The sequence below is a fragment of the Herpailurus yagouaroundi genome, unplaced genomic scaffold, assembly GCF_014898765.1.
Source record: "Herpailurus yagouaroundi ecotype Mexico unplaced genomic scaffold, PumYag 77, whole genome shotgun sequence".
NCBI classification, from domain to species: domain Eukaryota; kingdom Metazoa; phylum Chordata; class Mammalia; order Carnivora; family Felidae; genus Herpailurus; species Herpailurus yagouaroundi.
In genome coordinates this window covers 19,962,962-19,987,638 of record NW_024412388.1, presented here as the reverse complement: position 1 = coordinate 19,987,638, position 24,677 = coordinate 19,962,962, and the positions used below count along the sequence as shown (strand labels likewise).

Below are 24,677 nucleotides of genomic sequence, written 5' to 3'. Positions count from 1 at the left end.
ACCTTAATTTTACACATGCAACAACCTATGGAGAAAAGTTCTATCATCACCCCCATTTACAGATGAAGAAACTGAGGCACTGGGAAGGTAAGTGTCTCGCCCAAAGTCCCTTACCTTGGACAATGGGCTCCAGAGTCTACCCTCATGCCTCTGAATTCTAAATCTCCCACGGAAAGTGTACTAATGGGGGACAAGTGTGAGGACACACGAGCCCTCTGCCACCCGTCCCCGTCAGGGATCTGACAGCCACCCCACAGCACCACCACCCTGGGCACCGCCTTGCATTTATTTATCCAGGCTCCACAATGTCCCTGGCTCTGTGCTAGGAAATCTGTTATATCCATGTTGCCATCCCTGTTTTACAAACGGAAAAAGTGGGGCCCAAGGAGGTTTGGAGGTCCAATGGGCTACGCGGTGGCAATCAGAGGTTGAACTCTAGAGCCTGTGTTCTCTGCCTTTGTGGCTTCTGGGTAGAAAAGACAACGGAGCAGCCCCCTCACCTGTACCACGGAGTGCAGGGGTGCCTGCGTGGGCCGAGGCTTGCCATCATCCTCCATCAGGCCAGTGGCCACGAAGCTGAAGCCACGGAACAGCTGATGGGCGCCAGCACTGGGAGGGATGCCTGGGGAGTCTGCAGGGGTGGGAGGGGGATGTGACCCTGAGAAGGTGCCCTTGACCCCGAGGCAGCCCAGAAAAGGGAGACCAGGGCTGTGGAGAGGGCTTGGGCAGGCCTCTCGTGCCAGACCTCAATTAGGCCATGTGTTCGTGTGCGTTTAGACCAGCCCAGCCCTGACACACAAGAAACATAAAAGACACCCCACGATGGGCATTCGGCCCAGGCCAAGACACTTCATCCCTTTCTGGAAGCCTCCCCCTTGCTTCACTGCCTCGGGTCTGCCCCTTCAGGTCCATCTTCTGCCCAGGCAGTGGGAGGGATGGTCCCAGCTGCAAATCTACCCCCTGCCAGGACCCTTCAAGTGCTCCTCTCTGCCCCAGAAGAAAGCCCAAAAGCCCAACTTCTCAGCCTGGTGACTGAGGTCCTTATGATCTTAGCCTCCTCTCCTCCCACTCTACAGCTCAGCCACGCCAGACTTCCCAGATCCTTAAAGGAGACCCTGAGCCACCGCACATGCCGTTCCCTCTGACCAGATACTCTACTGTTTGTCTGTCCTTCACGGTTCAGCTGGCACACCCTCCTCTGAGAAGCCTTGCCTGAGCCTACTCCTCCAACTCCTCACCCCTATGAAGCTGCACTTGCCACACCGCCCAGTAGAGTTTTCACACCTCTCCCCCCACCACAGTCTAGGCCATAGGAGGCGGGGCAATCCCCTCATGGCTGATCAGGGGCACACAGTAGGAAGCTGGGATGTACTGATCAGGTAAGCGAATAAAGATGAGACCAACTGCTTGCGAAGTGCTAAGCTCCCTGTCATCAGAGCTGTGCAACCCGCAGTGAGAAGAGCAGCCCCTCTGCTAAAACCCATCCATCTGGGAAGCCTTCCAGAACTAACACTAACCCCCGATATCTGACCAGAATATTGGGATTTACCAAACTCCCTCCCAGAAGCCCCCTCCTTGGCTTCTTGCAATAACCCCAGGGACTGAGGGGGTCTGTGACCGAGCCCATGTTCTAGATGAACACACTGAGGTCCAGTGATCAGAGCAGCCAAAGGCGTTTCCCACACTTGCCCCTGACCTGTGGGCGCTGTCACCTCTGCTCTGACAGACTGTCTCCACCTCATGTTTTTGCTGGGTCAGATTCTTTAGCCCTGACGTGAGTGTGAGCCCGATGTGTTTGGTCTTCCCAGTGGGCTGGAAGATGCCCCGGGCAGGGGGCCTGACTTTTCTATTGTGGCCTTAACCACCCACTCCCCCCACCCCCTCACTCACATACAAAGAGGCCCATAGAGCCCTGGAGTGGGAGAGTCAGGCAGAATGAGATGGGGACAAAGAGTCAGAGACCCACCCTTCAGTCTGCCCACACACCTGGGCCTGCCAGAGTCCCTGACCACCCTACATCCCAAGGGGCCCCTGACTCCCTGCTTCCCTCCTGTGCCAGCCCAAGATAAGCCAGACAACCGACATACCCTTGGGTGTGCGGGACGTGAATTCAGTGTCAAAGTAGAAGGTGTCATCAGGTTGTGCCACGGCTGGCTTGAAGGGCGGCTTGATCTCGCGACGGTACAGCTTCTGCAAGGTGAGGTGGCCACTCCGGTCACCACGGCCCACCCCCAACAACCCACCAGGAGCCTCAGGCAGGAGAAGGTAACTAGCCCTGCCTATGCAGGCTATACAGACGGGGGGCATAATTGCTTGCCCGGGGGAGGCCAGCCCTTGCTTCCAAGGCCATGCTGTCACCCTCTGCTCCACATCGGAGGAAGCCCCCTCCCACCACCGGTGAAGCCCTGACTGAGGCTGTGGGGTGGACAGACACACTCACATTCCAGTCAATGGTAGAGTAGAAGACATGCCGCTTGATTTCCTCTGCCCCATCAGGGCCGGAGCCTGAAAGAGCCCAGACGAGGGGTCTGCCCCTGGATGGTCCAACCCCCAGACACCCACCCTGTCTGCTGAGTGACCTCACCGTGGTCTGGGACCAGCGGCTGCAGCTGTCTACTGGGAGCAGGGGGGACGATAGGCTCTCCCCGCCCCAAATCCACCCAGCCGTCACCCCAGAGGCCTTCTGCCCACTCAGCGTTTTCCACTTTCTGGAGACCGTTATGATCAAGCTCCAAATGTACTCATGGAAGGAGAAAGGCCCAGAGAGGTCAGGCAACTTGTCCAAGGCCACAGAGAACAGAAATCAGACTTATTCTGACATCTGCAGGGGACTCCCATCTCCCTCTCAACCCAGGCCTCATCTCTATCGCTTTTATCCATCCCATTGCCCTTCTCAGCCACCAGGCAGACTCTCACTCCATTCGACCCCAGGGACCTGAACTGGGACCTTACAAAGCTGGTCATGGTCCAGATGAACCCAGGATCCAAGGGGCCGAGACATACTGAAAAGCTACTACATGCCAGGCATGTTCATGCAACTGCATTCAGTCAAGAGGGATCTGGATCATCATCTCCCGTGGAGATGAGGACCCAGAGCTCCGGGAGGTGAAGTCAACTGCCTTGGGTCACTTAGCTCATAAATGGCACTCACTCAACAAATATTTATGGAGGAACCACTGTGTGCAGGGCGGTGAGGACCTGCCATGGGGACAGGATTGGGACCTGAGCCTTCTGACTCCTGAGCTCATGCCTTCTCTTGTGCCAGCAGCCTTGGCGGACCTGTGTGGGGGCCTCTGTCCTTGTCCCCAGGGGGAGTAGGGATGACTCAGTTCCTGCCTTCCCCCTATACACAGGTCACCCCCCTCCCCCGCCGCCCCAAACACCACACATGGAGCCAGAAAGCAGGGTGGCCGGCGGCATTGTCTGCCCACACAAAGGACAACGGCCCCTTTCAGCCCCAGATGTGACGCTGTGGCCTAGGCTGCAGCTGTACCCCGCTCCCCTCCCAAGCTGGAGCTGCTTACCGAGACGGTTGGCAGGATTCCGCTTGAACAGGGCCCGCAGGAGGCTCTGGGCTTCCGTGCTCAGAAACTGGGGCATGCCTAGCTTCGCCCTAAAACAGCCCCCAGGTCTCATCAGGGCTGAGCCCGCCCCAGAGGCCCATCTCCCCTCCCCGCTCTGTCCAGGTCTAATTTCCAGCTCAATCCAGACAAACCATCCACTAACTCACCTCCCAAAGACTTCAGGGATTCCCCACCCACAGGCCCTGATGGATGAAAAGGGGGCCCCAGAAAGCACAATGCTTAGCCCAGAGGAGGGTCTCATTGATGGGGAAATCTGAGGCAGGTACAGGATATTATTCTGGCCCCCAAACCGGGGCCAGACATCAGGGGAGACCCTGAGGTGTCAGGGCAGGGCTGGTGCTTACTTTAGAATCAGTGTCATGGTCTCTTTCCGGTCCTTCCCCTGGAAGGGCAGGGAGCCCGTCAGCATCTCAAACTGTAAAAGACAAGGGTCTGTTAGGCTCTGGTCTCCATCTCCCATGTCCCCCACCTCCTCCCACCCAAACCACTCAGCTTCACTCCCAGGATTCCTGCTGGCCTGTGGCAGGACCACCTGGATCGAGAATTGTGACTGTCTCTGGTTCCTTTGTCAATCAGAACACCGAAAGCAGGACTAGGGGCCTGAGGCTGAGGAGAGGCCCAGTCCTGGGGTGGGGGCAGCCCAGGTGGGGCCAAGCCTGGAATCTTCCTAAGGAAGGAAACTGCAGCTGGGTGGACGTTGAGGCAGCTTGGCTAGGAGAAGACAGGAGGAAGTCTTAGAGACTATCAACCCCCTCACTGTTCAGATGAGAAAACTGAGGCCTGAGGCATGGGCTGAATGCTTTTCCCCTGTCTGGCCACTCACCATCAACACCCCATAGGACCACCAGTCTGCACTGTGGGTGTGGCCCTGGCGGTTGACGACCTCGGGGGCCATGTACTCCACCGTCCCGCAGAAGGAATAGGCTTTCTTCTCATGGTCAATGGCCTCCTTGCTCAGGCCAAAGTCTGTGGCAAGGAGGGCAAGAGGACACATCTTTAGGAACCCCCCCTTGCCTTCCTCGCTGCCAACCCCTGCACACCCAAAGCCCCCTGCCCACAGGCCTGAGGGCATCACTCCCATGGGGCTGGGGTTCATACCCAGGCCATCCCAAGTCTAGGGTCTGGGCTTTTGACCACTTCCGAGTGCCTGGCACAGCCTCTCGGGAAGAATGGATCCCCTAGTGCTCAGCCCAGGCCCGTCAAGAGCCCATCCTGACCTCCCCTGGGAATTGAGGGGGCAGGTGCCTTCTACTCACCGGTGAGTTTGATGTGGCCCTCCTCATCCAGAAGGATGCTGTAATGGAGAGATGGGAGTTGGGGCCCCTCAGCTGTGGCCCCTTGGGTTCTGGTGACACCAAGGGGGCCGTGGGGGTTGGGCCCAGCCCAGAGAAGGCAATCCACCCAGATCCATCTGGTAAATGGCAGGTGGAGCAGGGTGGTGGTGGTGCCATGCAGATGTGTGGCCTGTGTTCTTTGCTAATCCTCGGAACAACTGGATGAGGTAGGTGCTATTATGGCCCTATTTTAACAACGAGGAAACTAAAGCTCAGGGAAGTCAAGCAACACCCCACGGTCACAGAGCTAAAAGGTGACGGAGACAAGATTTGAATTCAGGTCTGCCTAACTCTAAAGTCAGATCTCATTTCAGCCCAGCACCTGCCCCTGGCTGTGAAGTTACCATTTGAGGATGTTTAGATATTCAGGAAAATTCTAGAGAGGACCGTATCAAACAAAGAATGACCTTTAGTGGTGGCATCTCAGACATCGCACTGGATTAGCAAAAAAAAAAAAAAAAAAAAAAAAATGTAGGCAACGTACCTGCAAGGAGGTGTCCAGCCCTTTTAACGGACACTGGTAATTAGGCAGACCCCTAAGAGGGCCCTGCTGCCACCACCACCCGTCCCACCCACCTATCCACGGGGCGGCCACACACAGGGAGACTTTGTTGGGGAGAGTTACACCCACCCCTGTCAGGAGAGACCCCAAGGCCTGCCTCTGCCCTGGCTAGGGAGGCTGGGGTGGAGCTGGGGCTTCACTCACTTTTCAGGTTTGAGGTCTCTGTAAATGATGCCCAGGCTGTGCAGGTGGTCCAGGCCCAAAGCTAGCTCAGCCAGGTAAAACTTCACATCCTCCTCTGTGAACATAACCTATGACAGGCGGGAGGGGACGCCAGCTGCGATTGCCTCTTCCTCAGGAGCTCAGGTACTGCAGTCAGCAGCTTCCTGGTCTCGGCAGCCCACCTCGGGGAGGACCCTTAGACACCCCAGGGCCACACACCATGCTCTGTATAAAGGGGTACGAGGGGCACCTGGGTGGCTCAGTCGGTTAAGTGCCCGACTTCAGTTCAGGTCATGGTCTCGCGGTTCGTGGGTTCAAGCCCCGCGTCAGGCTCTGTGCTGACAGCTCAGAGCCCGGAGCCTGCTTCAGATTCTGGGTCTCCCTCTCTCTCTCTGTCCCTCCCCCACTCGTACTGTCTCTCTTTAAAAATAAACGTTAAAACAATGAAAAAATAAATAAAAATTAAAACAATATGTAAAGGGGTTTGAGGTATGACATGATTAACATATGAGTCACTCATTGAGGCATTGTTTGGAAATAGCAAAAGGGTTGGGCAGAAGACTGGGATAAACCATCTCTCCCATGTGTAATGGAGTGCTATGCAGCCATAAACTAGAACAAGGAAACTTCCATGTTCTGATATGGATCCATCTCCATGATCTGCTATCTTGAATAAGGCAAGATATAGAACAGATATATAGATTAGTACTTTTTATGTAAGGAAATGGGGGTTGGAATTCAGAACATGTATCAGAATGGGTTGTATTACCAAAGAAACATGGGGCGCTTAAACAAGAAATCAGTAGAAGTGTTTACCTATGGCGGGTAGAGGGACTGGGGTGGGAGGAAGGTTTCTCAATGGCATTTTTCTTTTCTTTTCTTTTCTTTTTTTTTTTTTTTAACTTTTTTAACATTTTATTTATTTTTGAGACAGAGAGAGAGAGAGCATGAACAGGGGAGGGTCAGAGAAAGAGGGAGACACAGAATCCAAAACAGGCTCCAGGCTCTGAGCTGTCAGCACAGAGCCCGACGCGGGGCTCAAACTCACAGACCGCGAGATCATGACCTGAGCCAAAGTCGGACGCTCAACCGACTGAGCCACCCAGGCGCCCCGACATTTTACTTTTCAATCATGTGAGTGTATTGCCTATTCAAACATTAAAATAACATTTAAAAAATTTTTAGGGGTGCCTGGGTTGCTCAGTGGGTTGAGCGTCTGACTTTGGCTCAGGTCATGATCTCACAGTTTGTGAGTTCGAGCCCCACGTCAGGCTCTCTGTGCTGACAGCTCAGAGCCTGGAGCCTGCTTCAGAGTCTGTGTCTCCCTCTCTCTCTGTTCCTTCCCGCTTGCACTCTGTCTCTCTGTCTCTCTCTCTCAAAAATAAATAAACATTAAAAAAAAAATTAAAAAAAATTTTTTTCTTTTAAAGTTTGTTTCTCTTCTAAAGTTTGACTTGTATTAATGGTCCCATTTTTATATCTGGCTCGAATTCTTTTATGTCAGTTAAAATCCTTTTGGTTAACACATGGGACATAATGTTAAAATATTTAGCTTTCTGGGTGGATTTAAGCTGCCCATCTTCACAGTCCTGCCCAGGGCAGCCTTGGAAGAATGGAGGCAGAGAGATGAAAGATCCCTTAGCTCCTGGGAATCAAGGAGACCCAGGGCCTGATCCTCCTCACCCATCTTGGGAGGAACGAAGGCTTTGCCAAGCTGTACGCTCTGTCCCAGGGTGACACTGGGTGTCAGTTCCTGGGCCAGGGACTGCTAGGCAGGCCTGGGTGGTCCCAGGTCCAAGCCACACCAGACAGGTTGTTCACAGGGCTCTGGGATGGGATGCCTCGTTGTCCCTCCAGCTCCATCTCGGGGCCCTGGGGCAGTGGGGTGTTAGCTCACCTCTTTAGAGAGCCGTGTGAAGAGGTCCCCGCCTCGCAGGAAGTCCAGAATAAGATAGAGCTTTCCCTCAGTCTGGAAGGCTGGGGAGAGGGGAAAAGGCAATGGTGGAGCCAGCTGGGTCCTGGGCCCTGCCCCTTTACTCTAAGCTCCCTTGGCCTGCTGGGGGTGGGGGCAACATACGGGGAAGGCAGTGGCCCACAGGCAAAGGCAAAGGCTGGCAGGCAGGGTGCGAACTCAAGTAGGCTGCGAACTCAAGTGGACTGCGGTCTCACCATAGTGGAGCTTCACCACAAACGGGTGGTTTACATCAGCTAGGATGTCTCTCTCCATCTTGGTCCGAACACGGTCACGCACTGGCCAGAAGAGAAAGACAGTCACTAAGAGTCTAGCCCCTCCCCCTAAAGAGTCAGCCCCAAGCCCTAAGAAGGGCTCTCTTTTCCACGAGTTCCTCACATTACATGGCAGTACTCAGGGCTGGGCCCTTAGCCCCCTGCCCATCCCTCTCGCCCTCTCTCTCCCCCCAGCCCCCATCAAGGGCCATCCAATCCAGCCAATCTCAGCAACCTGTTTTGTCCTGTGTGCCCTTAGCCTCTGCCCCTGAGGCTCCCCCTGGGATGCCTTTACCAGACCCTTCCTCACCTGGCACAAAAATCCCTAATTCCAGTCTGGGGGGATGGAGAGAACAGTCACTTGGGAGCTAGTTAGGCAGAATCATTGGGCCTAAAATTCAGACTCGTGTGTCTGAGCAGACACCCCCACATACTTTTTTTTTTTTTTTTTTAAACGAATGAAAGTCCCTAGGCATTCTGATCACCAGCAGGTTCTTCTTTGACTCAGCTTAGGCCTCGTCTCCTCCAGGAAGTCTTCCTTAAACTGCCAAGCTAAATTAGGGCTCTCTCTCCTGCAGGGCTCGTGCTTGCCCCTTCAGAGCACTTTTTGCCTTCTATTTTAATTTTTTCGTTTCCCTTGCCAGGTGTGGCATGGACCATGCTGGAGTTAACTATTCCTGCCGCTGTTGGCCAAATATACCTTACATTTTTTACACTTTTGCTCGGGTCAACAGCTCCTCCTTCCTGGGGAGCCCTCCCTCTACTATTTTCATTCTGGAGAACTCCTCACTGATCCTTCAAGGCACAGCTCAAATGGCTACTCCTTCGGTGAGGCTGCAACCCACTCTCCCCTGGGCTTCTCACTCACAGCACCAAGTGCACCACGCTGCAGGGTCAACACAGCCACTCCCGCCCCAGCCTGGGGACCTTCACAGCAGTGACCAAGTCCTTCATCCTTTTCCCTCATGGCTCCCATCACCCCTGCTGGGGAATGACTTCTACCCCTACCAGCCTGGCCTTAGGGCACCAAAACCACAGTACCCCACAGACAGCACTTTATGGGCCACATGACCCCTAAAGTCCCTAAGGGCAACACTTCTGATCCTCCCTCCCTCCCCTCAGCCAGGGCCTACTCCACCTGGTCAGGGTCACTGCCAGCCCAGAGTCCACTACCAACCACAGCAATACACTTTGTGAGCCGTGGAATTCTAGACCTGGCCTTGGGCTCCCTTCTGAACCTCCCTGCTGTCCATCTCTGTGGCCCTGCCTCAACTCACTCTCTCCTGCCTGCCCTAGCTGCTTGCCTGGACTCCCTGCCTCTTCCCCAACACCTTTCTCCACCCTGAGAGGTCTCCCTCATGAAGCAACTCTGCCCAAGTAACCTGAGTACCAGGGGTGTGAAGGCCCCTGCCACAAACATACTGCACTCACCCCCTGCCTCCTTCCAGACATTCACCTTCAGCTATGGTAATTGGTGGCTGGCTTGGGGGTGGGGGAGGGGAAGGATGCGGTTATTCCCCAGAAGTCTTTTCTTCAAAAGGGACCCTGTCTTTGCAATGGGGTGGGATAGGGAGTAAGGGGTGGCTGAGGACAGGCCTGTTTCTCTACCTTCAGACCAGGTACTCCTGGAGATAGAACTGCCTTCTCTGTCAGACCCAACACCTTGAGAGCTGGGCTGTCTCCCACAATCTTGGGCCCAGTCTGGGCTCTGCATGGGAAGGGGACCTCCACTCACCTTTCAGCGTTGCCTTCTTTAGTACCTTCATGGCATACAGGTGCCCACTGTCAGGTCGGGTGATCTTCCGCACCAGGAAGACCTGAGAAAGCAGTGGGGAAAAAGCAGAGGAGAAGCTGGGGAGGGGGGCCGAGCCCATCAGCTTCCATCCTCCAGGGCACAGGCTGACCTCTGACGTCCCCGAGTCCCGGGTTGACCTTTTGCCCTCCCCGGGTACCAAGGTGACCTCCTGTCCTCCCCTCAGACCCACCAACCCTTGCCCTTAGATCCTGAGCCCTGGGGTGACCCCTCATCCCCACCTCTGACATGACCAGTGCTGCCCTCCCAGTTGTGGGCTCAGAACTCACTTTGCCAAAGGATCCCTGGCCCAGAACCTTGAGCAGCTCAAAATGGGATGGGTCGGCCTTCTCAGAGCCAGCCTTGACGTGGTGCGTGATGGAGATCTCCTTGAGGATGCCCTCATCCTGATAGAGGGATAGAGCTGGTGGGCATGGTGGGTTTCATCTGGGCCGGCCGGGGGAATGGTCCCCATCCAAGCCCGCTCCCACTAGACCTCAGCAGACAGGGCCCTGCCAGCAGCACCAGACAGCTATGCTGAAGGGGCCAGCCTCCTGGCTCATCAATACCAAAAGGGCCTCAAGGGCCGGGGAGGGTCAAACTACCAAGGTGCTGAGTCAGGTGAGGCACTGCTCCTCTTGCTCCAGCTGTGCTGGCCTGGAGACGCCCAAAGGGATGCCCAGGCACAGCCAGGTGGAGCCAACCCCAGGCTCTGGCTGAGGCCCAAAGCTCTGTGCAGGCCCTCCCTGTGGGGCTCCCCTCCCCTGCTGCAAAGGTTTTGGTTCTGCCACAATAGGAAGTAGAGTTTGTGCTGAGACTGGGGAGGTAGAGCTGGGCTTTTGTTCCTGGTCAGAATGGATGACAGGACCCTTCTGGCCAGAGGGACAGGGCTGAGACGCACAGGGACCCAAAAGTCACCAGAGGCTCCCCCGGCCAACCCAAGTGCCAGTCTGGGGTAGAAAGGAGCAGAGCCCAGAGACTCCACGATTCACCCATAGAAACTTCCTTCATAGAAGTCTACTGAAAACCCCTTGCCCGGTCTTAGCTGTTCTAGGACCCTTCTGCCCTCCCTCCAATCTGCTGGTATTGCCCTAGAGCCCCGAAGTGCCTCCTCACTTCCCTAGGAAGCAAACCTGGGCAGGGTCCAGTCATCCAGCAGGGCCAGGCCTGGGCTTGGAGAGTCCACAGCCAACTGAGGCCAAACTGGCTGCCCAGGCACCTGCTCCAAGGGCCATAGCCAGGCCAAGACCAGACATCTGGGCACACTCACCGAGTCCTGCCTGGGGCCAGAGCCAGGGCCAGGGGCAGGCAGAGAGGTTTGGCTGATCCTGGGCCGCTGCTTCCTGGGCAGCCAGGGGAGCAGGGCCCAGAGCCGCAAGCGGGGCGGCTTGGGATCCTGCTCCATTCGCCCGGCAGGGCCGAGGCACCATGGCAGGAGCAGGCAGCGTCAGGGGCTGCCTCGGAGGTGGCCAGGCCCAAGGCGGATGTGCAGGGTGAGGGCGGGGGCTGGGCCCTGCTCAGGGCCGCCAATCACTCAGGGCCTGTGGTTTCCCAGCTCCAGGCCTACAATCTCACCACGTTCCCTTCCTCTCTTTTCCCCCCTCCCCACTGCCTGAGGGCTGCCCTCAGGCCCTTCCCCCCAACCCTCCTTGTGGGTCCCAAAGGGAAAGCCCCAGGCCAACCCAGCTGCTGAGGGGTAGACAGGTACCCAACAGGCAAAGACAGACACCCAACATGTAGAGGCAGATAAGAGGGTCACCCAACAGGCAGAGGCAGGCATCAATAGGTAAAGACAGATGAAGGTGGGCATCTAACAGGCAGAGACGCATGCCCACAAAGCAGGGATGGATAGGGACACACGCCCAGCAAGGGGAGGTAGGAAGAATACATGTCCAACAAGTACCCAACAAGCAGAGGCAGGAGGGAACTCATATTTAACAAGCAGAGGTGCATGGGGACACATATCCAACAGGCAGAGACAGAAGGGGATACAAACTCAACAGGCAGAGACAGATGGGGACCCAACAGGCAGAGGCAGATGGGGGCTTGCATCCAACAGGTGGAGACAGATGGGACACGTACTCAACAGGCAGAGACAGAAGGGGACACAACCCAACAGGCACCCGACATGTGAGATGTACCCAACAGGTGAAGATAGGCACTCATCAAATGGAGACAGAAACAGGAACAGAAGCAGGTGGGTGGCAGAAAGAGACAGTGAGGCCCAAGTAGACTGACAGATACCCAAGCCACACACACAGGCGGGAAAGACACGCAGAAAGTCAGACCCTGGACTCAATGGCAGAGCTCTGGGTTCTTGCTGGTCTGCCAGGGGGTGGGAAAAGAGGTGCAGAGACATCACCTGCAAAGACCCAGCGCTGGGGGGGACAGTCCAACATTTGTGGCAGACACACCTCTGAGGTCTCTTCCTATGCCAGGGCCCTGGACTAAGATAGTGGACTGAGAGGAACATCTCCTGAATGCAGTCCGATGGCTTTGACTCTGATCCCAATTTCCCAAAAGCTGTTATCCCCATTTCAGAAACAGGAAACCGAGGCCCAGAGGACAGTGACTCACCCAGGCCAAAAGTGAACCAGTGGCAGAGCAGGCTTAAACTCAAATCCTTCCTCCAGTTACTGCCTGGCCTGGGGTCAGCGGGCCTCAAGTGCCAGGAAAGGGTGGGCAGGTAAGTCAGTCAGAGCCATGCCCTGCCCATCCAAGCCCACCCCCTCCCTCAGTACTGGGGCCGGTCCAGGGACTTCCCATTCTAGGTCTAGACCCTGACAGACACAGCCCCATCTTCAGGGGACCTTGAACAGTCACAAAAGCTGCAGCTCTAAGAAGCTGCATGCTAATCAGGCCCCTGAGTATAACCCTGTGTGGGACAGGCAGAAAGCCTGGCTCAGAGAGGGGCTGAGGTGAGCCAAAGCCACACAGCAACCCTTGCCCACCCCGCCCTGAGGTTTGAGCCTCCACTTGCCTGTCTGCCTCTGAGAACACTCCCTCGGGACAGAAGCAGTCACCCGGAAACCCCAGGGGACAAAGCCCCTCCCAAACCCATTCCTTGCCCAGGGTCATGGTGACAGACGCTGCTGGAGGCAGGCCAACCCTCTGCTCACCTTTCTGGGACAGGGGAGTGAGTCTCTCTCAACCCTGGGGAAATCTGCCGGGGTCTGCATGGTGGGGCTCAAGCCGGTGGCCAGAGGGCCCTGTTACTCGTCTACTTCTGCTTTTTCAGCCTTCCCGGCCCAGAAGGCAGGGTCCCTGACCCCCTCCTTCTCACTTCCCCCTCTGCAGGGAGGAGGGACAGAAGATGGGTCAGGCTCCCCTGCTGAGGAGGGGACATTGTAGACCCCAAGCCCATGACTCCGGGGGGGGGGGGGCCGGGGATAAATCCTTCCTCGACTCCTCTGATCCTAAGGAGGGGAGACTAGAACACAGACAAAAGTCACAAAGCAATGAGGCAGCGACACATTGGGCATCCCAGCACCTGCAAACATCCCCTTGAGAGAATGTGGGGCAGAAGTCAGCAAGGCCACAGACTCTGAATGCCCCAGCCCAGAGTGCAGGAGCTTCTTCCCCCCATAGTGACCTTCCTATGGCTGGGCCCACCCAAAATGGCAGCCCACAGCACAGGCAGCACCGCCCCCAGACCTGCCTTGCAGAAGCCCGCCGGTCCAGGGCCCTGGGATGGGTGGGGGGTGGGGGGTGGGGCAAAAGGGCCTAGCAAGGACCTCACAGAAGTCTGAGAGAAGGAGCAGGTAGCAGTAGGGCAGGGGTTGACCAGGCCCAGCCCCCTTCCACGTGGCCTGGCCGCACCAGTCCCACCAGTACACCCACAGGAACTGGCACGCCCACAAATATAAACAGGCTGATGATCGGAAACCATTTCCACAGACATGTGGAAACACACGGTCCCACGTACACACGGACTTCCCCTTCCAGTCCTCAAAGGGGCTCCAACGACAGCCTGATGACGGCCTGCCGCGGGTTGTGCAAGACGTCTCCTTAGACAGACAGCTCACTGCACCCAGCTTCTGCAGGCAGGGGTCTGGAGGATGGGACGGCCCTGGGAGCCCCAAAGTGCTCTGGGCCAGAGCCAGCTGGGCCCCCCACCAACCCTCAAATCCCTCAGAAGCAAAGGAAGGCTCTGTGGCCAGCAGGGTACAGGAAGGGGCAACAGGAAGGAAACAGTCTCAGAGCTGCCTTCGCTGAAGGGTATGTGCTGGGGCTGTGAGGCCTCTGGTGGCAGGAGTGGGGGAGGACAGGCACCAGACCACATCCCTTGGTCCCTGCCCCATTCCCCCCTATAGATACTTCCTCTTATCTACTTCCTCCCACAGGGCAGCTGGGAGAGAAGCCCAGAGCCCCCTGGCCTGATCCCTGGTCCCCAGGGTCCCCACCCCAGGCCTCCCTCCACCAGCTGGAGCCCAGCTGCCAATTCTGGCTGTAACGGACACCCACAGCCCCTTCCCCGGCTGGCAGTATAGGCAGGGCCTCCCAGGCCCGCCCCCTCTGGGAGGATAGACAGCTCTGGCTATGTCTTCTAGCAGGCCTCTGGGGAGGTGAGGAGGGGGCCACAGTTCCCAGGTGGCCTTGCTGCACTGGGCCAGGCCTGGCATGAGTGACGACGAGAACTGTGCTCCTTACAAACTGAGCAAATACTGCACCAGGGTCATCCTTTCCTTCAGCCTCTACCGGTATGGGTTCTGCCAGGCCCTGTGCCTTAGCTCCGAGGGAGATACTGTCACCCCATTCCAGAGATGCGAAAACTGGACTCAGAAAGTGACTTGCCCAAGGCCACATAGCTAGAAAGGGGGACTGAAGCCTACACTCAAGCGTTTCATTATCACCCTCCCTGCGAGCCTATTTCCCCTTTGGGCATCGCTCACAGATACTGGGCTCCTGCTCGGTCCCCAAGCCAGGAAGCCAATCGGAGGAGGGGCACAGACTCAAGCCTTGTTCTCAGGCAGCTCTTGAAAATATATAACAAAACACAACTCTCGGGCTGCAGTGGAGGCGCTGTAGGTGCCCAGAGGCAGTAACTATCTGCCTAGGGTGAGGTCCCAAAGTACCTTCCACAGAGAGGGCGGTCCAGCTAAACCCTGAGAATGAATAGGAGTTGGCCAGGCAGAAAAGAGGAAAAAAAGACACTCCATGTAGAGAGGCACCAGCATGAAGAGGCTGAGGCCAGGAGTACAGGGTAGGAAGTTAAGAACTGTCCACTCATTAGCTGAGTGCTACCAGGCAAATTCACTTCCCTGTCTGAGCCTCAGTCTCCCCCTCTGTAAAGCAGAGGTTAAAACTAAATGTTCAACCCTCGGAAGGCTGTTGCAAATAAAGCGGGCCACAGAGACAAAGGGATGTTGTAAACAGGACTTCTCCCTTGATAAGATGGGCAGTCTTCCTGCTGCAGAGTTCCCTTGGGCAGTCCGAAGGGACACAGCCCGGCCACGTGGTTCCAGGACCTGGGAGGGTGGGCTAGCCTACCCTGGCCAGTCCAAGGGAAGTTCCCCCCCAACACCTGAGGCTTCCAAGGCTCCCCGAAGTCCACAGTCACATCCTGCTTGTGCTCCGGCCAGGGTAGCATGAGGGATCCGGGATGGATCAGGGTTTCATAAACAGGAAGAGAGGAGGGGAGGGGGGAAATGCTCAGCTCTCAAAATAGACCTGCAGGCGCTTCAAAGGGGTCCAGCTCCGGAGATAGCCGGGGGAGGGGGCCTGGGATGCCTGGTCCACCGTCATGGAGGGAGGGAGGGTGAGTGGAGCCCCAGTGTGCCTGAGGGCACCAGGTGCGCAAGGGCGCGGAAGGGATCTGGGGGCTCTTGCCCTAGACTGCTGTGTATACTATGGCTGCTAAAACCCCAATCCCCCTTTCTGCCTAAAATAAATAAAATAAACACGCATTACACCAAACTTGGGGGGCCTGGCTGGCTCAGTTGGTGCAGCGGGCAACTCTTGATCTCGGGGTTGTGAGAGCCCCACATTGGGTGTAGAGATTACTTAAAAATAAAATCTTTTTTTTTTTTTAATTTTTTTTTTCAACGTTTATTTATTTTTGGGATAGAGAGAGACAGAGCATGAACGGGGGAGGGGCAGAGAGAGAGGGAGACACAGAATCGGAAACAGGCTCCAGGCTCTGAGCCATCAGCCCAGAGCCTGACGTGGGGCTCGAACTCACGGACCGCGAGATCGTGACCTGGCTGAAGTCGGACGCTTAACCGACTGCGCCACCCAGGCGCCCCAAAAATAAAATCTTTGAGGAAAAAAGCAATCACACCAAACTTTGTGGGATTAATTTATGCCATGTCACATTCCCTCCTCCAGGTGGCCCTGAGGGGTGGACCCTGTTCTTCTTTTACAGGAAAAGCACCTGACCCTCAGAAGGGCAAATCACTTGCCCAAGTTCTGCAGCAAACAAGAAAGAGGGACAGGATTCTGACTTCAGAACACCTGACTCCCAAGTGCCTCTTCTCGTCTCCTCTCTGCCTGGAAGGCCCGATTCTCTCTGGCGCTGCCGAATCCTGCTTTTCGAGGCCCAGCCAAGTGCCAGTTCTGCAGGGACGGTGGCCTGGTGCCCTACAGCCCACCACAACTCTCCTTCCTCTGCCACACACAGCAGTGACCATCCATGTGGTCCATGCTCAGTCCTGAGCACAGATGCCCCTGGCTGGGCTCCCCAGGACGTGCTCATCTTACCATGTCACCGGGAGAAATGTGGGTACCTGGAAAGTGCCCCAAATGGGGCCTGGCACAGAATGGAGATTCTCTGTGCCTACGATCATGTTCTTCCCCATCACAGTGCCCACCGTACAGCTTTCCTGTCTCCATCCTCTCCCTAAGTCTGCAAGCTCCCTGGGGCTGGGGGTATTAACCTCATTTTAGGGTCCCCTAGTGCCGCCGCTGCAAGGTGCACCAAAAGTCTGATGAAGCAAAGGATAAACTGGCCTGCTGCACCTTCATTCCACTGCACAAAGCGATGAGGTCCTGACCATGGGCTGAGCGCCCCCTGGTGTGTGGAGCCCAGAAGTGGGCAATGGGGATACTGTGAGGTTCTAGGGGCAACAGAAAAGATAGATGAAGCAGATGCCTGGAAATGGTGGAACCTGGGATCACAGGGATCCAATATGCCCCCTCTTCAGCACGCAGCATTCTCTGGGCTGGAAGAAGTGTGAGCTCTGTGGTCAAGCAAGACCTGACTCCATTGCTCACCAGCTATGTGACCTTGGGCCTCAATTTTCTCATCTGTAAAATGGAGACGGTAACGATTTCTGTATCAGGGGTGTTGTAAAAACTAAACGCAAAGCTCCTGGTATGTGTTAAGCTCTTTCTATCCCTTAAAGTGCCATTCAAAGCTCTCCTTGCCTATCCATCTCCAGCCTTGTCTCTCTTCCCATCCCGGGGTCTTCTGCCAGAGAGCAAGGGTCATAGGCTTGGGATCAAATGTAGGTTACCTGGCGGGGTAAGCTCCCACTCTTTCCCAACAAGTCCCTCTAGCTCCTGAGGTGAGAAGCTATACTTACCCCCTGCTCCCCCAAAGCTGCAAGCTCTTCTGCAACCCCCAGAACTTAAGCCCCAAGATCTGAACATCCTGGTTCTTCTTTGAACCCCTTCATTTTGTTACTAAGCAACCAGCAAGCGCTACTTTGTGGGAGGAGATTCTCCAGACGTGGGGCCGAGGCAAACCAAGGGACCCAGTCCCCTACCACTTGGTCTGGCCTCTGGTGGCCAAGGTGGCCACAGTAACCATCAGAGGAGGGGGAAGGAGCCTACTGATCTTACCTTGCCCTATCCTGGGAAGCTCAGCTCCCTTATCTTAGGAGGATGAGATAAGACAAACATCAGGACCAGCCCTGAGTCTATTTCAAAGGTCAAGCTTACGGCAGGTGTAGTGCCCAGGCCAACCCAGATGTAGAGGGTGTGGCCACTGGAGGGAACTGAAGCTGAGTGCTCACACTGCTGGTGCTGAAATCAGTGTGCCAGGCAGTTACTACCTCATCTGTCCTTCCCATCACTCTTGTGAGGTAGATACCATTATCCCCAATTTACAGATGAGGAAACAGAGACTCAGAAGGGAGAAGACCTCTGGCCAAATGGTGAGGGTGGAACCAGGACTTGAACGGTCTGCTCTACTGCCAGAACCCATCCTCTGTCCTGCCCAAGCAACTTCCAAAGCACCCCTACCCCAGCCAGTAGTTCTGGAACCTCACAGCTCCTGAAAACTGGGCACAGAGATGAAAAAGCCCAGCCCAGAAAGCACAAAGGACCCACCCAAGGTCACACAACTGTCACCCAGCCCCTGGTGCTTTTGTCAACACACAAAACCAGGAACAGGGGTTGAAGGGCTAAAGGGAGGTGCCCAGGGAAGCAAAGATAGTAGGGGTGAGGGAACCAGCCTAGGGCTGGGAGATGGGAACCCAGAGAAATGGCCGATGGGCCACAGGCCAGGCACTGGGCCCTGGTTAGACATGAGAGGCCACCAGATTCCCTTCCTTCATGTACCAGCACCATATACCCAGATGATTCCAGGCCTTCATGAAAGCCCAGCTGATCTGAGCCTCTCCCATCACCCCTTCAGCCCTTTCCTTACTGCTGTGAGTGAATAAACCAAGGAAGTGGCCTGAGTAATGAGAAGCCAGAGTTCTAGCCTGGGTTCTGCTCCTGACCCTGTCTGGGCCGCAGTCCCCTCACCTAAGAAATAGGAAGGTTGAGGGGCACCTGGCTGGCTCAGTCAGTAGAGCATGTGACTCTTAATCTTGAAATTGTAAGTTCAAGCCCCACGGTAGGTGTGAGATTACTTAAAAAAAATAGTCTTAAAAAAAAAGACAGAAATAGGAAGGTTGGAACAAGTGATCTCTGTGCACAGGGTCACCTCGAGGATTCCGTGGGACCAGAGAGGAAGGCTGAGCTGGGCAGGCCTCCCTCCTCCTCCAAAGCCATGCAAATGGTCCCTTGCTCAGGGTGCCTGCCTTGGTCCTCACCTTGGACGGCTGCAGTCCAGCTTCTTCCCCCGAGGCCTGTCCATTCTGGAAAAGAAAGGGGAGATAGGGAAACATTACCAGGACTTACCAGTGTGGGACAGAGCGAAAACAGACCCTGCCAGAACCCATGCTCATGGCTGCCCCCAGTAGCTAGGGAGGCCATGTAGGCAGGGGCCCTCTACCTCCATTTTCACTGTAAAGGCACAGGTATCAAGTGCCCTCCTGGGACAGTCCCTCACCAGCATTTCCCAATCCTCCCTCCCTTGTGCTCTCTGCCTAGCAAACCCCTCATCTTTGAAGACTGAGCTTAAATGTCACCTCCCCCCAGTGAGAAGGAAAGGACGTGTGTGGCTCCCAGCTCTGCCGGAGACAAACTGCGTGATTCTGTACCAAATAACCAACAGCAAGAGGCCTCAGTCCCCTGACCTGTAACATGGGGATAGTCACACCCACCTCCCAGAATTGCTGCAGGGATGTAAGGGGACAAAGTCTGGGAAAGTCCAGCCTGGAGATGGTGGCTACCCTGTCCTTGCCCCACTCTGGGACTCCTTCCCTGTCCTTGCCAGGCAAATTGCTGCTGCCCCACTGTGCCCCTGCGTTCCTTCACTGTACCATGTGCCACGCTGCAGGGACTATTTACACATAGGCTCGCCCTTTCTAATAAACGGGGAGTCCTGGGAGGACAGAGATTAGGACTTGGTGCTAACAGCTGCTCTCTTCTAAGCCCCTGCCACATGCCAGGCCCTGGGCTCGCTGCCTCACACCTGTGGTACCGTTAAATCCTCATGACCTGGGAGGTAGGCCCCAGCCCCATTTGGCAGAAGAAGAAACTGAGGTTCAGAGGGGTGTATGATGGCACCTAAGGTCACATAACTGGTAAGTGGGGATTCAAAATCTGGTCTCTGACACCCAGGAGGTGCTCAAAAAAAAAAAAAAAAGATCTGCTGAAAAGGAGCCCACATCCCAGCGGGGGAACTACCTGTAGAGAGGCGGGCAATGGGCCACTTTCTAGGTAGTCCTGCTTTTTCCATCCCCTAGACTTCACCCTCAGGGGTACACCAAACCCAGCCCATCCCTTTCCTGTGTGATATGAGGTGAGTAACCAGGCCTTGGGAAGCAGAAAGGAGCTGTCCCCACCCCTCTTGGCAAGCAAAAGTGTGGTGAGGCAGACAGAGGCTCCTACCGGTAGCAAGACCCAGCCTAGGGCAGGTCAGGACTTTGGAGCCAGGGGCTGGGTCCACAGGGCAGCTGTGGCTTTGCTTGGCAGAAGCAGGCACAGCTGTGCTCTGCCCATTACATAATCTCCCTGCTCCTGGAGCAGCTCCTCCCTGCCGCTCCCAGGACATCCTGCCCCCGTGAGCCTCTTTAATGCCCCCAGTCCTCCCCAGGGACCACTGTTCTGTAGGCCCCTCCACACACACATACATATACATGCTGTCCTCTCTCAGCGACCTGGGGAGAGGGCTGGGTTGATCAGGGCCAGGGAGGAGGGGTGGGGTGCACGGTGCATTTATATATTGAGTTCCATTTCACCCAGCATTCTAGACTCTTGACATAATTCCACAATTATGGAAATGTGGAATCCACAGATGGTCACAACAGCCTACATGCACACCAGCCCCCTGCCTTCCCCATTCCAAACCCCTATCCTTCCTAAAACTCAACTGTGACCCTTGCACTTGAGCAATCAACTCTCTTGGTGATTCACTCCTTACTGAGAACCTTCTATGTACCAGGCCCCAAACCCTTCCATGACTTCTCACTGTCTATAGAACAAAGACCCAGCTTCTTGGCATGACATCCAAGGCCATCATCCCAACTGCCCAACACAGGTGATTAGTATGTGGGTTCTAGAACCTGACCTTCTGAGTTCAAATTCTGGCTTCTACTGCTGCATGACCCTGAGGTTATTTCATTTCTCAGGGCTTCAGTTTCCTCATCTGTGGAATGGGGATAAAAGTAATGTATCTCACTGGGTGGCTATAAGAAGCAAACAAAATAATGCCTATAAATATCTACACCTGACACATAACTGGTTCACAAACAATAGCCATTATTATTACTGGGCCCTCTTCTTGAGCTTAACTGAATGATCTGGGACCTTGAGAAGACCGGCTTGTTTCATATCCCCAAGCTATCTTCATGGTGGCTCCTAATACCAAAAAAACCCTTCCTGTCTTGTTCCTTTGGCAAATTCCTGGTCTTCTTTCAGGACTCACTTCCAATGTCCTCTTCTCTGTTCACAAAGCCTCAAGTCCTTTCCTCCCTCCTCTGGGCCCCACAGCACCGAGCAAGCCATAGGTTAACTCAGGAAGAAGCATAATTTATCCATCATTACCTCCCTAGCACCCAGCTCAGGGTCCAGAGCACAGTTTGTCAAATGAAAGCTCGGCTCAGTAAAGAGAGCAAGAAGGCCAGAGCAGGGTCTATTACTCCTATTTTTCAGATGAACTCAGAGAGTTAAGGGACTTACATGAGGTCCCTTGGCTAGCATGTGACAGACATGGGGCCATAACCCAAAGTCACATGACTGCAAGCCTAAATCCCCAATGAGGGGTGTGATGAGGTCATGGATGTACCCAGAAGTGTGGGCTTACTGAGCAGTATCCTGCATGATTCGAGGAACCCCACAGGCCCTATTTGGCTGCCTCCAGCCCCAGGGTCTCTGGTCTGGGTGTCATCCTCATGGAACCCCATGCCTGTAACAGCTGATGCACAAGTCTTCTAGAAGGGGATAGGCAGCCCTGGAGAAAGGACTGGGAGTGCAAAGAGACCACAGGTGAGTCTCCCCCCCCCCCCAGAGCCAGGGTCCTGAGAAGGCAGGGTCCAAGTGCCTCTCTGGCCTTACTACTGCACAGACGGTGGAGAGAACACAGTTCTGCAGCAACGAAGACATACTGCTAATCCCAGCTCTGCCAGCCACACACTCTGACCTTGGGTCTGTCATATCACTTCTCTGACCCTCAGTTTTCTCATCTGTATTATGAAGCCAGATCTGTCTTGTTCACAGCCGCACTGTTGCTTAGCATAGAACTTGTCACTTGACAGTACTCAATAAATATTTGCTGAATGAATGAGTAAATGAATGAAAGGGGACAATGATCTTGACCTTGCAGAATACTAATGAAAGACCTAGTCTAAAACATCTGGTATAGGAAGGGTTCTCTGACCTCTCCCACTCTCCCTGCTCTTCCTCAGAGAGCACTGCTCATAGGAGTGCTCTAAGGCCCCCAGACCACTGTGCCCCCTCCCCATAACTCAGAGATGGATTCCAAAAGGCATCCTTCCTTCCCACGCAAGCAACTCTGCCTTGAGAAGAGGGGCCCAGGGCAGCGTCTGGAGAGGCCAGGCAGCAGATGGACAAAGACAGCACGTGCCCCACAGGCAGGAAGCAGCCCCAGGAGCTGGGTTCAGAGCCCAGCACTGGCAGCCTTGCACGCTGCTGGAGGCTGGGGGCCAGGTGCCAGGGCTGGCTGGCACCACCAGCCCTCCGAAAAGGCTGGACAGAGGCCCTGCGGGACATGGAGAGTCTGCCAACATCCGGAGCCTCTCCTGGAGTACCTTCCACCTGGGCCAGTGTGATCCCAGCCCTTCCCCAACTTTGCCACCCCCACCCCCACCCCCACCCAAAAAAACTTGGTGGAAGACAGTGAGAGATCTGGGTTCCCAGTCTGTCTCTGCATTAATTCACAGGCAAGTTCTTCTCCGAGTTCAGCTGTTCCATATGAAAACGGGGGTAATAATCCCCCCCCTTTTTTTTTTAAGAGGCTCTTCACCTAACACGAGGCTTGAACTCACAACCCTGAGATCAAGAGTCGCATGCTCTACTGACTGAGCCAGCCAGGCCCGGCAATAATCCCTACTTCGAGAAGTTGTTTCAAGAATTATTTTATTTTAATGAGGTGACATAAGTGAAGCAGGGTAGGTGGCACACACGGAAGCTCTGTGCACAGCAGGGCTGGGCCTAAACACAAGGTTACTGCTTTCAGCAGGGCCAGGGAAGGCCCAGGCAGAATCCTCACCCACACTTCCACCTGGGCCAGGCCCTGCCTCCCAGCAGCCCATTTTCGGCAGCGTCATGGGGAGGACAGGGCAGTCTAGATCCCAAGCCTCTGCCAAATGCCCCCACCGGCCCCTTGCCTGCCTCATTCCTGGCCGGGAGCTGGTGGCAGCGTCTGTACCTGTAGGTCAGGCTACTATATCGCTTACATGTCACCTGGCTAAGAACAGCGAGGCCCTGTTCTCCAGTGAGAACAGTCCAACCGGTGCCCTGGCTGCCCCATGGCTCCTATTACCCAAACAATAACACCCAGTCGCCTGGCACTTCCATGGAGTGGGGGAGGGGGAGAAGAGGCAGCAGCGCCCAGGGCTCTGTACCTCTCAGGCCCAGGAAGCATGAAGCTAGAACCCAGCCCTAGCCACTGGAGGAACAGAGGTGCAGAGAAGCTAAGGACCGACTGAGGGTCACACAGTCTTCCCAAGGTGAAACTCTGAGAAATCATGACCCCCCCCCCAATCCTAGGAAGCAAACCAGGCTTTGCCTCTCACAGAGCTCAGGTGCAGTAGTACTCAAAACTGAGTTGAGTTTCCTATTTAATCCTGGTTAAGCTGGCCCCTGCCCCAGGATTCCCCAAAGGGAAGCAGGAAGTAGTGCCCTGCGCTGGGAATCAAGCTCCTGGGTGTCTGCCTTCCTACTAGTATAACCCAAGGTAAGTGCTTGGGTTAAGTCCTTCCCGGCCTACCTTCCTCTAGGGAGGCCTAAGTCTCAGGGGCATGCCAGGGCAAAGGAATCCACCTCGGAGCGCCCCCCCCCCCCAACCTGGCCCTTATACCCCAGGGCTGCAGGGGGGGGGGGTACTGCAGAGGGCAGTGTTCCTCACCTCAGAGGGTGAGTCAGCGAGAGAACCTCCGAGAGTCGTGCAGGGCCTGTAAAAACCCCATGGCAGGGATCCCAGAGCAATTTACTCCAAATTGCACCTTCAGGTTGGTTACCTAATCCTGCCGCGCCCACCCTCCAATAGCCAGTGTCAGCCATGACCGTCCCTTTAAAGGGGTAGCACACCTGGGGTGCTGGGGACCTGGGGTCCTCAGTCTGATCACAACCTGTGGCCCTGAGAGGCAGGGTACCTGGTGGTTGCCCCAGGTAAGAGAAGGCAGAGGAGGGGAGCTAGGCAGGGGCTAGGGACCAAAGCCAGGAGAAAATCACCTTGGCTCCTGGGCTCACTGAGGTCTTCACACCCTCTCAGTATACCCCCCACATCCCCTCTGGAAAAGGAGTGTCACCTGCCTCCTTCCCAGCATGAGGCTGAGGGGAAAGTTTTCTCAATCTGCTGGTTCAGGGTCTTGACCTTGACCCTGAGGGTCAATGGGTACAGGAAGCACTGGCCTTCTGCATCCCAGGGCCTGGCACCACAGAATCCTCAGAGGAGGGCAGGAGCTGCTTCTGGTAGAGGTTAGGTGACAGAGGCCAAATGCCCCAGGGGCCCAGCCCTTCCTAAGCGAGGGCTCCCAAGAAAGGAGGCAGGCACGAGGTCCTCCCTGACTCCAGGAATAATCTTCACAAGGTCTAAGGGCTTTTCCCCACTCTCTTCACAGCCTGGGGTAGGGGATACAGGTGTCCTCTGGCCCTAGCCTCGGGGCAAAGAAAACCAAGTTTCAGCCCTGGACGGGTCACCCCACATTCCACAACTGCCAAGGGTCAAGAGGGGTAATCCTGCTAGGGTCAGCAGCGGAGACGCGGGAGCTCTTGGGGTAGGGCACTGGGAGACGTCAAGGAGAAGTGGGGTTCCCATGACCCTCTTCTCTTGGAGAATCCCAGACATCTGGCACCTCAGCCCTGCCCATCTGCTCTGATAGTGGAAGCTCCGACAGTTCCCGGTACGGGTCCTAGGTGTGTGGGGTGAGGTGGGCAGATCTCACGGCCCCGCGGGATCTTCTCTCCAGGCTAAAGGGGTCCTGGGCGCTTGGAGGAACTGTCCCTCGCGCGCTCACACACACACACACACACACACACACACACACACACACACACACACA

At 55.6% G+C, this 24,677-nt stretch overlaps 1 protein-coding gene across 7 annotated transcripts in view; it reads right to left on the bottom strand.

Moving 5' to 3' along the window:
• The window catches only part of RPS6KA1 (ribosomal protein S6 kinase A1), a 54,615-nt gene that overhangs the window by 15,446 nt on the left and 14,492 nt on the right, over positions 1–24,677 (bottom strand). For 2 of the 7 annotated variants that reach the window (XM_040465947.1, XM_040465937.1), the window contains exons 2-14: positions 18,642–18,686; positions 9,951–10,067; positions 9,604–9,685; positions 7,812–7,892; positions 7,540–7,619; positions 5,625–5,731; positions 4,841–4,878; positions 4,408–4,550; positions 3,929–3,999; positions 3,525–3,613; positions 2,441–2,505; positions 2,088–2,190; positions 501–631 (exon numbers count right to left, since the gene is read on the bottom strand). In XM_040465947.1, the coding sequence (XP_040321881.1) occupies positions 501–631; positions 2,088–2,190; positions 2,441–2,505; positions 3,525–3,613; positions 3,929–3,999; positions 4,408–4,550; positions 4,841–4,878; positions 5,625–5,731; positions 7,540–7,619; positions 7,812–7,892; positions 9,604–9,685; positions 9,951–10,067; positions 18,642–18,686 (1,152 nt within the window). Of the gene's footprint in view, positions 1–500; positions 632–2,087; positions 2,191–2,440; positions 2,506–3,524; positions 3,614–3,928; positions 4,000–4,407; positions 4,551–4,840; positions 4,879–5,624; positions 5,732–7,539; positions 7,620–7,811; positions 7,893–9,603; positions 9,686–9,950; positions 10,085–10,930; positions 11,125–12,779; positions 12,952–18,641; positions 18,687–24,677 lie in introns of those variants that run through there. The other 5 variants (XM_040465974.1, XM_040465966.1, XM_040465956.1 and 2 more) reach the window with 4 other exon arrangements.